This window comes from Podarcis vaucheri (genome assembly GCF_965113315.1).
Source record: "Podarcis vaucheri genome assembly, chromosome: 4".
Lineage (NCBI taxonomy): Eukaryota > Metazoa > Chordata > Lepidosauria > Squamata > Lacertidae > Podarcis > Podarcis vaucheri.
In genome coordinates this window covers 87570096-87587139 of record NC_138762.1, presented here as the reverse complement: position 1 = coordinate 87587139, position 17044 = coordinate 87570096, and the positions used below count along the sequence as shown (strand labels likewise).

The 17044-nt window shown below is 40.9% G+C and overlaps 1 protein-coding gene across 7 annotated transcripts in view; it reads left to right on the top strand.

The window, feature by feature from the left end:
- Nucleotides 1–17044, top strand: part of FARP1 (FERM, ARH/RhoGEF and pleckstrin domain protein 1) — a 184874-nt gene that overhangs the window by 127008 nt on the left and 40822 nt on the right. For 5 of the 7 annotated variants that reach the window (XM_082218578.1, XM_082218579.1, XM_082218575.1 and 2 more), the window contains exons 11-13: nucleotides 2002–2070; nucleotides 3018–3093; nucleotides 5577–5820. In XM_082218578.1, coding sequence (XP_082074704.1) covers nucleotides 2002–2070; nucleotides 3018–3093; nucleotides 5577–5820 — 389 coding nt within the window. The remainder of the gene's footprint in view (nucleotides 1–2001; nucleotides 2071–3017; nucleotides 3094–5576; nucleotides 5821–17044) is intronic. The other 2 variants (XM_082218581.1, XM_082218580.1) reach the window with 1 other exon arrangement.

Sequence of the window (17044 nt, the reverse complement as noted above, 5' to 3'; positions counted from 1 at the left end):
ATCTTCATTTGTATCTTTAGTACACTTTCATTTAGTATCTATAGGGACTGCTTCCTAGCAGAAAATTAAAATAGCATGTTAAATCATAGCTTATCAGCTGATTGCCTAGTTCGCAAGGAAAATATATTGTTCGGATAATAATACACACTCTTGATAGCACACAGTGTGTTTTGCTTTATTTATCCACATAACTAACGTTTTGAGACGTTTCACGCGTGGCAGATTTCTTGCACAAATACTGCCTCTGTGCAAGCGGTTGCATGTATGCATCATGTATGATTGACACATACATGTCTCTTGTGACATGTGCACACAGGGCAGGAGACCCTGATTACTAGCTGGCTACTACAAGTTTGTAGATGTGGTGAAGCAGTCGATAGTGTGACTAGCATATTATGTATTTCTAATGTTAAAATAGCATTAAATTAAATTATTCGTGTTTGCGTCCATTTTGAATAGCTGAGCATAGTTTTAAGCCAGATATGAGTTTCCTTAGATGCTTAATAGGACAGAGTTTCATAGCTCCAGCTTCAATACCTCTGTATGCAGCCTAATGCATAATTCAGTGTTCCCTCTCTGGGGAAAGAGGTGTGGGAATCAAATAAATATGACATTTAATAGCAGCGACCAGCAGCTTTCCCCACCAAATTTTCTGAACTGGAGCCACCTGGGCAATTAAAATTTGGAATTTCAACAACAGTATTCTTAAAAATTCATAACTCATTGTGGTGGTGGTTCCTTAGAAGTGATATAAGAGTGTAGAACTGCCTGAGGCAGGTACATAAGTTACTGAGGTCCTTGAAAAGGTTCCCACAAGAGAATTCACCAGTCTTTGCGATAGGTTAGAAATGTACCCAACAAGGGAGTTGAATGGCATGGAACACGAGTTTTCTCAATGTTTGACCAATCTTTCTTAAGAGTGGCTGGGCAGTGCTGCAAGTTGCTAAGTTTCACACTCACTGTTTCAGAGTAGGCAGATCATATCTCTGTAAAGGTTTGGATAGAGTTGACTGCACCCCGTCTTGGCTTGTAGTAACAAACCATTTGATCTCTTGGAGAACCTTACAGCTTATGGAACTCATAGGGGTGTGGGTGGGTGTGCAGGCGTCCCCCCACTTAACATGCGATTCACTTGCATGCAACTATATATGTGCACAGTGCCCGGAAAGAATGAAATGAATTCAATTAAAACCCAGAAATGGCAGAAGAGAACTTGAGAGTCCTTGTGGCTGATGAGGGGACCCTCCTTGGAGCCCCAAAAGGACAGTGAGGGTGGAGGACGTCCTGAAGAGACCCAAGGCACAGCGGGGCTTTCTTTAAGCTGCTCCGCTTCCCCGCCTATCAGCTGATGTGTGGTGTAGCGCAGCATTTTTGCATTCTCAGACAGGCAGCAAAAGCCAGAGGCTTACTGGGGGTCTCATGGCCCACCATACATGACTAGGGGACTGCATTCAGTTTAATGGGTTCCAGTTGTGAATGCCTGCAATCATGTCGTGAGCAGCTGAACATAAAATCACTCCTATATGTAAAGGAACATTTTTATGCTAAAGAAGTAGAAAGTAACACAATGGTTCTGTTAACCTTTGGAAGTCCGGTTCCTCTTTGCAAGAAATGAATGGTTTTAGCAGTAGCCTGAGAGCAGGGGCTTTTGTGGTGCCAAAACATGCTGAGCGATAAATCAGTGCCACCACATTGCGATGCTCCTTGCCTCTCCGCGACACTTCCAAGAATCTGCAGCCGGTGGGGACACAGTCTTTGACAGAGTGATGGTGCTGATTCATAGTAATGAATACTCCCAGGCATTGTGGATGAGTTGACATCATAGGCATTCTCATAGTAGCAGATTCTCCAGCTTTTATTTACTGTCCCTGGTAACTAATAACTATGCCTGGCATTAAAAGCAGTCCACAGTTAAGGATGCACTAATACTAGAAGAATGTACTTCCACAGCCTTTTATTTTCGTGGTTTTAACTCTTGGTTTTGTTTTGTTTCCTTCCCAGTGGCCGAACTCAGAAGCAGGTTCTGGACTATGTCAAAGAAGGAGGACACAAAAAAGTCCAGTTTGAAAGGTTAGAAAGAGTCTTTGCAACAACAATAAAAATAATTTGCTCTGTTTACTTTTTGAGCGGTTTCTTGGGCCTCATGCATGCTCATTCAGCCCAGTTAGCCAAATGACACAGCTGCAGGAAAATAGGGAGAGTGTGCTTGGCTTGAATAGTCTTCCCAGAAGAAAATGGCAATATACACAAGAAAAAAACAGTGTGACATAGATTTTTCTTCCTGGCTTCTGCTTCCTGCTTTCCCAGTTTTGTGCTTAGGTGTTTTGGAGTTTGGGAACTTATTGTTCATTTGTTTTTGCCTTCTAATTAGCTATCTATTGCTTTTTGTTCCCTGTGTTTGGGTTACGACTTTAACAAATGGCCTGCAAAATAGTTCCTGCTTGTTAACAGTGAGGTATTACAGGGCTTGCTGCATCTTGACCCCAGGTCCATGAAACCTGCTCAGATTACTGGTGTTGTGATCATAGGAATTCAGGCGATCTGTAAATAGGTAGACAGTTACTTCTTAATTAAATAAACAAAGCAGAATGAGGAGAGCAAATTGGTGCAACCGGCTACAGGCAGTGAAATGTTGAGACAATAGAAGGTTGGATTGTTGCATGCTGTTGCCAAATGTGTTTCTAAGCCAGTCTGATGAGTTCAGTGTTTTTGCTAAACTGTAGAATGATCCTAGTGACAGGTTTGTGTTCTGAGTCATCTTTTGGAGTTGGAGGATTTATTTTTTAGTGACTTGTCCTTTCCTTTTATGCCATTTATGTAGCCCATAGCTTCACTGAAATACCGCATACATATACGACGACAGAGAGGAAATCTTTTTGGGGAAAAGAAGTCTGTTTGAAGCTGGGCTTAGAGACATGATTGTCTGCCATTGATTTATTCACAGGGGTGGGAAATGACATGCATTTTAACTTGTTTCATAATATGTTTGCTTTTTGCTTTTTTTTTCCCCTTTCCAGGAAACACAGCAAGATTCACTCTATTAGGAGCTTGACAGCAAAGCCTTCAGAACAGCATTCAGAGGTGCCAAAACAAGTCAGTTATATTTCATGCTTTTTTAAGCAAAAATGTCCAATAGTTCTGTTTGTCTTGCCTAGGCCATGTTTAGTATTGCGCACTGTACCATAATTCACAGTCAGGAGAGGCCAAATGAATGGCAACACTGCAGCTTTAAGCAACTTTGTCCTTTTCTCTGGTTTGGAATGTTTCCAAGCCAAGTAGAAAGCAGTAGCAGTATTTTTATTTGTGTTTATTAGTTGTACTTCTTAGGCAAGCCTTACACACATTAAAATATTTAAACTGCTTGCCTAGCAAGTTCATATGTCACTCGTTGGTTGATTAAATAAATAAATTATGCAGATATGCATTGCTGTACAGTGGTACCTCAGGTTAAGTACTTTATTCGTTCCGGAGGTCCATTCTTAACCTGAAACTGTTCTTAACCTGAAGCACCACTTTAGCTAATGGGACCTCCTGCCGCCGCCACGCCGCCAGAGCACGATTTCTGTTCTCATCCTGAAGCAAAGTTCTTAACTTGAAGCACTATTTCTGGGTTAGCAGAGTCTGTAACCTGAAGCGTATGTAACCTGAAGCATCTGTAACCTGAGGTACCACTGTATATAATCTGCATGTGCACTTACGGATAATTTTTACACAGGGTAGGCTTCTTTTTTCCAAGGTTTAGAGGAAGAGGACATGACAGATTTGGAGAACTTGCCATCCTAATTAGGTCCCCCAGGGCTTGCCATTTGAGCCGAGGCATGCCCACTTCCCCTACCCCTGCCAACATAGATGAAATTCTTCCTGACATTGTGACATGTAGTGGTTGGCAGGTGGGTGACACTGCCCACTTGCCAGACTTGGCCCATGAGGCTTGGAGTAAATAACAGGCTGGCCCTCGGGGAGACTCCTGGATTGAATGTGTTATTTTATGATCCATGTAAACAGTTCCATTCTACTTTCTGAGAATGTTGAAGAAATTGACCCCACATTTAACCCGGTTTCACTCAGTGAGCGCAGGGAATAAAACAATACTCCCCCCGCCCCCCATCACAATCCTGATTTTCAGAATTCTGAAGGGTAAAAATGAAGCCAAGCCAAGGCAACCTGTTCCTAATTTGTGGTCAAGGCTGCCTTCTGAGAGAAGCTTGATCTGTTGCCTAGAAGCAGCTCAAAAGAAGAGAATGTGTGTTGGTGAAATTCCAGTTAAAGCTAGGTGAAAAAATTAATAACCTTGCTGAGAAAAGAAACAGTAATGGTCTTTATAAGCATGTTGGCTAAAAGTTCTCAATTCATAAAGAATTTTCCCCTTAAGCTGGGTTGGCTGATATGACTTCCTGCGGCATGTAATGATTTTTAAAAAATGTTTGAATCCCTCTGGTATAGCTCAACTAAAATATTGCCTTGTTGTAGTATTTGCCAATAGTTTTGACACACACACACACACAGAGAGATTATTGTAATATTTATTTATACCCTTCCTTTTTCCCTGGTGGGTCTCAAGGCGGTTTACAGATAAAACAAGAATTGCTAAAAACATAGGAAAAATATTTTTTTAAAATAAACATCAATAGAATTAAAACTGCATACATATATAAAATCTGTTTAAAAACATACAAATAATTACAATAAAAACAACACAGCACCAGCCTTTTCATTAAAAGCAGTCAGTTCCCCAAAGCCTGTTGAAACAAAAAAAGTCTTTGCCTGCTAGCAGAAGGACAGCAAGGAGGGAGCTAGTTGTAACTTCTCCAGGGAGGGACTTCCACAGTTTCAGAGCAGCCACCACCGAGAAGGCCCTCTCCCGTGTCCCAACAAGCACGTCCTCCTGTATTATCTTCATTCTAGTGCATGACTTAGAGATCCATATTAGACTATAGATGGGGAATTGGTGGCCCTCCAGAGATGTTGCTAGACTACAACTCCCATCACCCCTCACAATTGGCCATGCTTGTTGCAGCTAATGGGAGTTCAACCACATTTGAAGGGCCACAGGTTCTCCAACCACATAATAGGAACAACAAGATGGCATTTCACAACCTTTTAATCTCCTTTGATAATGTACCATAAGCTAGAGACAATCCACAAACCTGTTGTGGGACATTAGATTTTGTTCTCATAGGCAGCCTGCCATCTACCAGGTTAGACTGTTTTGTCTATTTAGCCTAATATTGTCCGTGGTGAATGGCAGTGCCTCTCTAGGCTAGGGTTTCAGGTGGAGGTCTTCCACATCACCTGTTTACCTCTCCTAAGGCGGCAGGGACTGAATCTGGTACTTTTCACGCATGCAGTTGCAAAGCTTCTGCCACAGAGGTGTGGTTTTCTCTATCAGGGGTCCTATGTGCCGCAGAAGTTGACCAAAGGGATGAGCTCTCCTCTCTTCTATTCTCTAGGCTTGAAGGCATATTTAAATTTGTCGCACTGTGTTGTATGATGCATTTGTAAAGCACTTGATGTTGAGATTGGTGCTGATTTGTCGTCTTCCTGTCCCCTCTCATCTCTTTCCTTTCTCTCTCCAGAGCTGTAGTTTTACATATGGAGACGGTGCTGATTCCCCAGCAGTCCAAAGCTGCCGGCAGGGGAAGGAACTAAAAGTTTCAGTGGAAGATGGCGGACACCACACGAGCCCTTCCCTGAAAAAGAGCCCCGAAAAAGAAGGCAGGAGGCTGGACGGTGCTGTGATGGAAGCCATGGAGGAAGAAGAGGAGGTCGCAAAGGACAGATCACAGCACAGTAGATCTCAGACACAGCAACCGAGCACAGGTCCTGCATCCCGAGCTGCCCGAGGCAGTAGCACATCAATTCCTTTCATTGACTGCAGTGATGTAGATAGTGAATATGACCTCCTCAGAGGGCAGATAACCCGTTCACAGTCCCAAACAAATGACAATTATGAGGGTGATTCGACCAGTGGTGCCTACATTGATTATAGAGGTGAAAGTCGTAATAGAATTAGATACAGGGATTCTTCCATCTCCTCTATAAAGGCATCTTACCATCTCACTGAAGACTGCAATGATGGCAGCCCTTCTAGTATGTCCTTCTATGTTGGTGGGAGTCCCAGAATCCCACGGCACAGCACTCTAGTTGATGAAATGTTTAGAGGTCCAGATACCCGTAGTCCATTGGCTACTCCTTTGCCTTCCAGTAGCAGAGGATCAAGTCCTCACATGAGTTTCAGTAGAGCAGGCTCCCAGAGTTACATCTCCGAAAACGGGCATGACTGTAGGGTTAGGAGTAAAGATGATGACACTCGTTCGTATAGCTGCCACGGTTACAGCAAGCGCTCCCCAGTCTCGCAAAGGCCGCACATGGAAGTGGTTTCAAATGTGCGCAACAGATCTGAAACCGACCCATTTATCTTGAGCCAGGTATCTTCCACTCCGAACCAAGACTATAGAGCAGATAGGTATTATAAAGGAGGGACGGTTAGAATGGTCCCTTCACAAGGCAAAAACATGGCAAATGGTGTGCCAGCTGCTAGTCAGTCGAAGCAAAGCCCAGTTATACAGTCCTTGTATGCTAGGGGCATGATGGACCATATGTCTACCATCCAGATATTGGAAGGTTCTACCAGCAGTGGAACGGAGTCTAGTGACTCAGATTCAGAAATGGTTAATCCTTTCACCCACCCTCTTGTGTTTGGAAACCCCATAGTGCTCAATTCATCCCCTATGCCAAGGAACAAGTATTCATTTGGCAGCCTCCAACTTGAGGAAGAGGTAGAAGATGTGTCTTTGGCCCTCAGTGATGAAGATGGTGTTCATGTCTTCAGTTGCTGACAAAACCAAGCAGCACTTCCAGGAATAGACCAGCCTAACAGGAAAGTGATTTGTTGGAAGGTTGTTCATAAAGCAGCATGTCAACCTCTTAACCTTCTCCTTTGGAGAAGTTAGAAGGAGCTACTGCTATACAGAGAGGTGGTGAAATCTACTAGCGGCATGTGGATTTGAAGGGGGCGGTTAGATGAGACCTGATTCCTCATCTAACAACCCTGTTAGTGGATTTGTTCATTAAGAAGAAATCTGTACTCTAGTTGTGTGTCATATTTAATGAAGTATAGGTCAGATAGAGATGACTTGTAGCCCCAACCTATTAATTTTTACTTATAAGCATCTCCCACTGTTTTCAGTGGAACTTAATCACAAGTAAATGTACATAGGATTTCAGTGTTCGTTATTCGAGAAGCAACGTGATTTGAGTTCATGGTACACACATGTGCTTTTCTCTCCTTCTAAAGGAGAGCTTGCTATCCAGTGCCTCAGTTTAGAGTTTAAAGTTTTACATTGCAATCAAAATGCAAAAAAAGGATATTATCAAATCTAGGCATTTTTAAAAATAAGAATAAAAGAGCTTAATGACACGTTTTTGAAGGAAGCAATACTATAACCACAAATCATTCTTATGCTGAAAGTATGAAAAGTTGCATTTGTGAGCTGAACAAGTTTTTTTCCTATTTGAACATGTTGAAGAATATGGAACATGCAAACTTTAAATAGGGGGGGGGGAATGTAAGCAGTCTTTTGAAAGAAGCTCAGTGGTATGTTCCTGTAGTTATTAATGGGCTCGTTTAAACATCAGAAATCATAATTTCTATACATTGGTTGTAAGATTGCTTTCAGCATAGTAGATCCTACTTGCAAACGTTCTTCTTGGGTATTTTGTCATCATTAATCACGGGGCCAATTCGAAACAGGAACCCCAATGTATCTAGATCAGATGCTGTGTTAAAGCAGGCTTTACACATGCATCCCTAGCTGGTTGAGAAACCAAGTGTACATACATTTTCAGACATGGTTCATATCCTGATCAAGCCGTTTCTGAAAACTAAGCAATCAGCTAATTGTGAGGGCAGTAGGATAGTAGTCTCCCACACACACCACCCAACTGCTGGTCAGCGAGAGCCTATGTGATGTAGTGGTTAAGAGCGGTAGTCTCGTAATCTGGGGAACCGGGTTCGCGTCTCCGCTCCTCCACATGCAGCTGCTGGGTGACCTTGGGCCAGTCACACTTCTTTGAAGTCTCTCAGCCCCACTCACCTCACAGAGTGTTTGTTGTGGGGGAGGAAGGGAAAGGAGAATCTTAGCCGCTTTGAGACTCCTTAAAGGGAGTGAAAGGCAGGATATCAAATCCAAACTCTTCTTGTAATTATCTGAAATGGTTTTGCACAAGCAGACCCTGCCAGCTGCTGCGTTCTTGGACACGGGGGTCAGGTAGATTCTGAATATTGCATATCTAGCAAGGCATGGGATGCTCCAGTCTTTTTTTCTTTTTCATTTAACAATGTAATAAGATAAAGAACATTGGAATCAGGAAATCTGTAAGGAGTAAGACAAATAATTTACCCTGTGTTTCAGGAAACTTTCTTTAGTAAAGAAAAGCAGCAAATCATACCCATTGACCTTACCACCATTGCTAAATGTGTTTAAGTGGGTCAGAGGGGAAGTATGGGGGAAAGTATTCTCAAACGAATGTGTCAGAATTAAATAACAGAGGACAGCTTTAGCAGAGTACAGTTGATTCCAACTATTCATTCATTCTCATGATAGCAAATGAGCCAGTTACAGGACATCTTTTAATCCTGAGCAGTTCTATATTTTGATGGTTTTAGATTTTTATAGAACAAAATTGATATGTTTTATAACCTTTTTCTGATGCCTTGAACCAAGACAGGTTAAGTGGTACATCTGAGTGTAAGAATATTTTAACAGAACTCAATCTATAGTTCCCTAGTCGTCTTCAGTATTTTACATATTCCTAGAACAGGGTAAATGGCAAGGATGGGCAACGTGTTTGCACTATAGACTGCATTGGAAATACTTGCCATTGCATGAGCAAACTTATTTCTGTGATTGTGAGGGCTGTTTTTTATTTAATGGGAACTGGGATTTACAGGATTATATAACAATCCAAAGGGTTAGGGTTTGTTTTTTAAAGGCCTTTGGGATGCTGGCATATGCATAGGAATATTTAACCTCCTCTCTCGCGCGTTTTTATTATACTAATGTGAAGCTCAGTGCAGATGTAAATGCAGTTCAGATGTTTTGTTTAGTTAGTAGACAAGAGAACAAGTAATCAAATCTGTGACTTTGTGGTTAGCATGGGCTAATAAGGGAAGGTTTTATTTAATGTTGTGCTGAGAAGGTGGTCTGTGTTTTGGGTTTAGAATAGTTTGTCAAATCATTGCCTTTAACTACTGAATGTTTAATTTAAAGCATAACTAAACAAAAACCCACTTTGGAAAGTGTAGATAGAATGTACACAGTGTGTCCTTTATTGGCATGTTTGCTGACTTCTGGCGATTATGGCATAGAAATAACATATTGTGGAGTAAAGCGCTGGCTTGTTAGGTGCTTTACAAAAGCACTAGTTGTTTCAATGATTTCTCCCCCCCCCCCCGGCATTCTAGAGCAGATTGCACAATAGTTCATTTCCTCCTTAAGCTAAAGCATCTTAATGTTATGCTTAGAAGTGGCCATTGGTCTACAAAATGTCTATGTTGTGGTGATGATGTGGATTCAGTGGAGAATGTACATCTACCGTTGTGTGCGCATTCACTAAGCATTGTAGAGAACGTGCAGAAACGAAACAGCATAAATAGGATTTTGTATTACCCAATCCAAGTGCATAGCCTCTGCATGATGTGTTTGGGGTCCAGAAAATGAGTGCAATATAGCCCTCTCCAGGTTGTGATCCTTAGTAAGTGCTATTCAGAGGCATACTGGGCCTCATTCTCATGCAATGCTAAGCCTAATCAAGAGTGAGCAAGCATACAGGTACCCAGAGAGAAAATCACAGCCATTTTGCTCCCCTCCCAGTTGTGCTGCTGCCGTGCTACCCATAAAACATGGTTTGAATTGCCATTATGTGCAAACCTGGGCTAGCGCTTTGTCTTCCCCAAAACAAACTACAAGCAGGAAACGGAAAGTAACCTTGGTGGTTGTTGGTGGTTTGCTGGAAGTGAGACAAACAATTGAGTTCATGTGTGATGCTAGGCCACATGAATGGCTTTGTGCCAGGCCGTACATCATCAGTAGGAGCAGGAGAGAAGCAAAGCAATTTCTCTCTGGGTACAAGCACACATGCTGATTCTCACTAAGCCATGATATCGCTTAGAGCTGCATGCAAACTGGACCATTGTTTCTGATGCTGGAGGCAATATATAGTTGTAAGGGCTTGCACCCATTGATAGCCTTGTCATCCACGGATTTGTCCAACCCCCCTTTTAAAGCCATATTAAAGTCTCTGCATCCTGTGACAGGAAATTCTAAAGTTTAAATATGCCACTGTTTGAAAAAGCATTTCCTTCTGTCTAAAATCTCGCATCATTCAACTTCATTGGACGGCCCTGGGTTCTAATATTACTAGAGACCACCATCATGCTTCTCCTTGTACTTGCCTTTTCAAAAATACCTAAATGTTGTAGCCTTTTCTCATAGGGAAGTTGCTTTAGCTGGCTGATCATTTTGGTTGCCCTTTTTGGCACCCATTCTAGCACTGCAATGCTCTATTTGAGGAGCGGGAACCAAAACTGCACGCTGTATTTTGAGTACAGTTGCGCCATCGATTTGTAGAGAGATATTACTAATCACTTTCATGAAATTTGCCCCTCTCACACTAGATTTGCATTAAAGGCATCGTGTTATAGGCAGCTCTATTTTTTATTATGATTTCTTTTCTAATGATTCCTGATTATTGTCCTTGTTTCAGTAACAGAGATGTTACCTTGATCAATACTTAATTATATAATGGTGTTTTCCATCACTGAAATATCCTCAAAGGAAATGGCACAATTTAGCTTTACCACTAACCATAGGGCTGGTATTGCCGTTTCAGCCACGTAAAATCATGCTCTTGTTTGTTTTTAAATTTACAGTCCTATTAAACTGTGCAGCTGAGATAAAAAATATGAATTGTGTAGCTTAAGCACATCAGATTCCTAATTGTAACTTGTAAATATGAAAACGACAAGCCTGTTGCCAATTAGAATTCTCATTGTTGGTATTCACTACTTTCTTTATGTCTGCTCTCTGTGTTGTGCATAGAGTTAAGAGTAAATTGGAAATTTGCTACTAAAGCAAAGTAAAATGGGCATTTTTGATGGTGGGGAGAATCCCAAACTGAGGCCCACTTTAACCATTCCATGAAAGTAGCAAAAGAGGAACCATTATGGGAGTGGCACTTCCTGTCTTCCTGTCTACTTTTCTGGCTCTTATGGGGTGACAGTTGATGCACATTTACCCTAGAGAGAGTGGTGCACATTCTGTCTTCTTCATTTAGAGATTGAATAGCTTGCACGTTCACATGAGTCATAAGTGTTGGGAGAGGACACACAACCAACAGTTCTTTTCTTGTCACTTCTGTGGGGCATACAAAGTAAACCCAAGTCAAAAATAATTTCCCAAGTATGGCATGGTTTCCCCTTTAAGTCTCTCACATGCTCTGTGGTACCTAGACATTCCCTGCAGATTTGTTTTCTTATCAGTCCTAAGAATCTACAGAATCTTTGTAGCTGTCCATACATTGATCTTCACTTTAGATTATTACTTTTTAAATAAAAAAGTTGCACTTCCTTTTAAGGCTCCTCTTAAAAAATTAATGTAGTATTAGTAGTGTGTGGCAATCCATATTTTTTGTGTCTCCATTTTTTGGAAGGTTCACTTTCTAAGTACGGCAGTATTATTATTATTTTTTATGAACCCACCCACCCCCACTCTCAATCATCTGTTCTATAGATGTGGGTCCCCCACCCCTCTATAAGATTCTTGCAAAGGTTAGGAATAGCTCTGTTTCTCTGGTTCTTGCAAAGCAGTCTAGTATACCTACCCTTTTGATGGGTTTTCATCTCACTGATGAGGAGGAGCTTTTTGATTACTTGTCTGTTGTGCTTTATAGAAACATCGGTTTTATCTAATTATCTGTTAAAGCAGCTCTTGCATTTTACTTTTTCCAACAAGGGGAATAAAGCTCACGCCAGGAATCTGTGCAAAAGAGCATTTGTGAATGAAAAGCAAACGCTCTGTTTTATATTTGCATGGAGAGCATGCTACTCAGCATAGGGTCGCCATATTTCAAACAGTGCAAATCGAGATAGAAAAGTTGTTGGGCTTTTTTGCCAGAGCTGTTGGGCTTTTTCTGGCTGCAGTATTCTTGATATGTCCAGGAAATTCTGGACGTATAGCAACCGTAACACAGCAGCTGCAGCAAAACGCTCATGACGTCATTCAAACATTACTTTTTATGCAGAATTTACAACATAATTATCAATCTTGGGCTTGGAAAGAGTTACCTATTTCAGATATCACTTTTCAGGAAGGGCACAAAATATTCACTCCCAGTTTCTTATCTCCACCCCACCCCTTATTGCTGTTCTGATAGATCTAATATACAAACTTTGGCTATGTTTCTTACGATTGGCACTTCCCTGATATATTTCACACATTGAATTATAGGTTTGAAAATTCAAAATGTAGAAAATACCAATTCAAAAAATTGCTGGGGTCTTCATTCTCATTCTTGTCATTTGTTTAACAATGGTTTGTTGGTTTGTTTGTTTTTTTAAAAGAAATATACCACTGTATGTTTTTTCAGCATGTACCTCTATGGGAGGAAAAAGCCTTTTTCCATTGTTCTGTCTTTATACTCAAAGCATGGTGTATCTTCTGTTCCTTGCATTGTTTGCCACGCTACCCCAATGACCTTTTGCTAGAGGGGGAAATGGTCCATTTGGAAATGCAAATATCCTCCTAGCACAGTGATCCTGCATTCATCTATAAAATTCATTATTTCATGGTCACCCACTGCAAGGATCCTATTTTGCAATAAATAAATAAAAAATGGAGAAACTGATGAATAAACGAATGTGACCTTCTACACAAATATTTGGACCGTGGTGATGATATGGAGCCACCATGCCCTTCGCTTTCCAGTGAAGGCAGCACTCAAAATGATTGGATCCATTACAAAATTGCTTTTTAGCAGGATCACTGCTTTCTTAGGGAGATGTGAAGCCAAAATGGACAGTAGCTGCAGCACATGCTTGCTTGCACATGTGGATTGGACCAGTGTCCTAGACTGTTCAAGCAAACATATTCTGTAATGTTTAATATGCATCTTATTTAGAATTAAGCAACTATTTCTACATGCATGTGTGCTTTAAGGTACTATATTCAGACCACTATTTTTTTTTTCTGTTCCTTTTTGTTTTGCTTAGTTCAGCGATGGAAAGAACAAAGATAGACAAGTGACATGCTTCACGCCTCTAAAAGTCCCCCCACCCATATTGCTATTAGACTTATCATGATGTACATTATTTTCCATCAAAGGGTAATCCGTTATCGGCTAACTGCTGCTGTTACTGTCCAGTTTTGTACCTGCCACTGTCTAATACTATTATATATCACTTCAGCATGGATTTTTGTACCCAAGAGGAAGGGGTTCCTGGCTACTAAACCTAATGCTGAATTTGGTGACTGTCTGTAAGCATGTCAGGCCGAAGTTATCCTATGTATGCATGACATTAATTTCGTTTTGCTTTTTTATTACCTGTACTGAAGGCTTTACCCTTTCTAACTGGTGTCTTGCTGTAAAACTTTTCCTTGCTTAATTGTTGCTCAAATTGTTGACCCAAGTGCAGGGGGACATGTTCATTGGTACGATGCGCCATACTCTCAAATCATGCCCTATCACCACTGTCACGGGTATCCATTTCAAGCCTTAAGAACCCCAAAAAACCCTTTGTGTCCTTCCTCTCTCGTTTATCTCAACAAGGCAGCTTCTGTCCCATATCTTTGCTGAAATTGCATTATTTTTATTTTATGTTACTTTTGAAACCTCTTGCTGCATCTCCCCTTTGAAAACCTCTTGTCCAATAAATTAGCTCAAGAGGAAGCTGTGGCATTGCACGTTCCATAGAAATTGTAAGAGGGGATGCATGACTTCCTTGGGCCCTCTGCACTACACATTTAAAGCAATATCATCCCTCTCTGAACCATCAAAGAATCCTAGGAACTGTAGCAGGAACTCTGGGAATTGTAGCTCTGTGCAGGAACCAGGGGAGATCTTCCTGATTCAGAAATGGAATACTCATCTGCCCCCAAAGACATGGGCCTCTCTCTCCCCTTCCCCCCACCTTTGCCAAAGGCTCAGAAAGGGATGGAGGGGGCCACACAAATCAGCCATTTCTCTGTTCCTTCTTATAATCTTCGCAGGCTCCTCTTCTTTAAATTGGGAAAGGGGAATCTGTGAAACAAAAGAACACTCAGAATTAATTCTGTTTTAACTGTCTTGACACCGGTGAGGAGTGTATGAACTCAAGTACCTTAGCTATAGCTGTCAATAGTATCTTTATTCGTTATTATTGAGTGCTGGTTATAAATCTACATTTCTTTAGCACGTTCTTACTGAATGTGTCTGCTTTCCATTAGTCTTTTGAGAATGTTGTCTTTTCATTTTCTTTTTTAAAGAAAAGGTTGTTAGATTTTTTTGGTGGTGGTTCTTAAATTAAAAAAAAGCTATACAAAAGCCAATATAAGCAACCTGTCCCTACCCCATGCCAGCACTTCCACCTCAAATTTTGCTTGAGGCAATCCTTACTTTGTTGTTGACGATCTGAGGAATGACAAGAACACCGCTTGATTTTCAGGTTCTAAAGTCAATCTGGATGCTTTGACATGAAGCTAAAATTACCATTCACCCTCCATTTTATAGTATGAGGAATGCATCAGTTTGATTTAGAGGCATTTGCATTTCTGACTCTAGTGTGTACCGAGGAAAAAAATTAAATAACCAGCATTTAAATATTTTTGAGGTCCAAAATAGCAATCTTACAAGTATCCCAGTTCAGTGATGCAAATTTTTTAGTTATAGAAGTCTAAAGAAAATTTTAATCTTATTTGAAAGCCTTTTTTATAGACTTGCTATGAATCCTTCTAGGGATTAGTTCACATTACACATCATCTACATTATTCAGCTGGGCATCAAACAGATTGGGGTGGGGAGTTATGCAGACATAGATCTAAGACAGTACAATCCTATGTGTAATTACATATGGATTAGTAATCCAAATGCTTGCTTGGGGTTAAATATTTATATAAAGACACCCTTCGAGGCATCAGCTGACTCTTTGCTTATGTGGAGAAATGAGTTTTGAGAGAGAAGAGTTCCAGGGAATCTTAACTTTTTTTGGCCAATGAATAAGCTTTTCTACCAGGAAAATACTGCATTCATTACTTCAAGGCTAGAGTTACGTCTTTATAGCTACCTTACAGCCCCCTGAAATATCACTTGTTTTCTACAGGGCAATTATATATGTGTTCATAGGAAGCATTTCTCAAAGGTGCCCCATTTTACAGAAAGGCACCATGTGAGCCATTCTCCCAAAGCTAATATGACTGAAGTGAACTTCAAATCGTACAATATGTTTGTAACGTGTTGTGATTTCCTGCAACTCCTTGTAGGAAACAGCAGGCTTTGAAGACTGACAGATGGTTATTAAGGAGAGAAGCCTTCCACCTTTGTTCTCGCATGAGCTCTTGGAAGTTACATAGCATTTCTAGGATGTAGCTTATCACATGTCTTGGTATGCATTGTGATAAGTTCAAAGCAGTGCATCTGCTTGACAGACAAGGAGCAAAAGAGTTCTGCTTAAAAGGCGAGGCTGATTTTAATCTAGATCATGACGTACAGCATGGAGGAAAATGCTGTGAAGCCTTCTGTCCATTTTAGTTCCTAGCCTTTGGCCTTCAGTAGATAGAAAGATAGATAATTTGTCAATATTGGTACAGATATGACATCCAATAACTCTCACAACTGAGGCAGAATTTGCAATGTAGCATAAGATAAAGCAGGCGTAGGTTATGCTGTTATCAATCAAGCGGCCATGAATGCTTAGGAATTGTGTCTGACCACAATGGGGTCTTTGTGAAATTAGAAGGAGCAATTTATCATCTTCTTTGTCCTTAAAAGCAAGGAATGGGTACCAGGTAACAGAGAAATATTTCTGCATTTTGACTCCTATGGCCTGTCCCTTGCTAATCCCCAGATTCCAGTCCACCAACCCTGTAGCATAAAATGTGTGTGGCATCTTCCACACATGCAGCTGCAAGTAAGAAAATGATTAGATCTCAATTCTATACAGTATTCGTTTAGTCTCTTCTTCCCGCATATTTTGACAGGGGAAAAACACTGTATTAATTAAGCCTTTGGAAACGCAACTATCTTACATTTGGTGGTCACTGGGTGATATTAAATTAAGAACGCTCAAAGGAATCCTGACTTTATTTGCTGTGAACTGTCCCCAACCAAACCTTGGTGGAGTTTGGATTCAGAGAACTGCGAAACGCCAGTTCTGAATTGCAGTAGGCTGCACAAAGAGACTCTTTGCTGAGGTGCTGATTAATGCCTTTGGAGCTTCCATGCAATCTAGCTGAGCCACGAGTCAGACAGGAACCCTCAACACTACAGCAAGTGTTTTCATGGGGCAGCCCAAGCATTTGCATCAGGCTGCCATACGGATGCCCTCCTGTATAATGGCAAATACACCAGTTGTTGAAGATCTAGAAAAATAAAAACAAGGTTGTTGGTCATGTATAGCTGCTACTTCCTATGATTAGCTGTGGCCAGTCCATAAACTTAGATTTCAGATGCTTAATTTCCGAGAAGCAGAAAATTTCACATATGGATGCTAATGTTTCTTTTCTTCTGTCATGTGGGCAGGCACGGTGCCAGAATTTCTGTGTTTTTAATACATATTTGAGGTGATACTATGATTCTTGTAGGTCTTTTGTACATGTTGTTTGAAAACATACCAGTTGTAAACTTAGAAAATACGATTTCCTGACCTTAGGGCCCCTCCCTTCTTTTTCTTATAACTGCATTAATTTTATTATGAAATTATTGTATACAGTTGTGTACTAGTGTCAATAAAATTGACATTTGTGTAACAAGCTCTGGCTTTCTCTCAGATTTTCCTGAGCATCTGCATAGC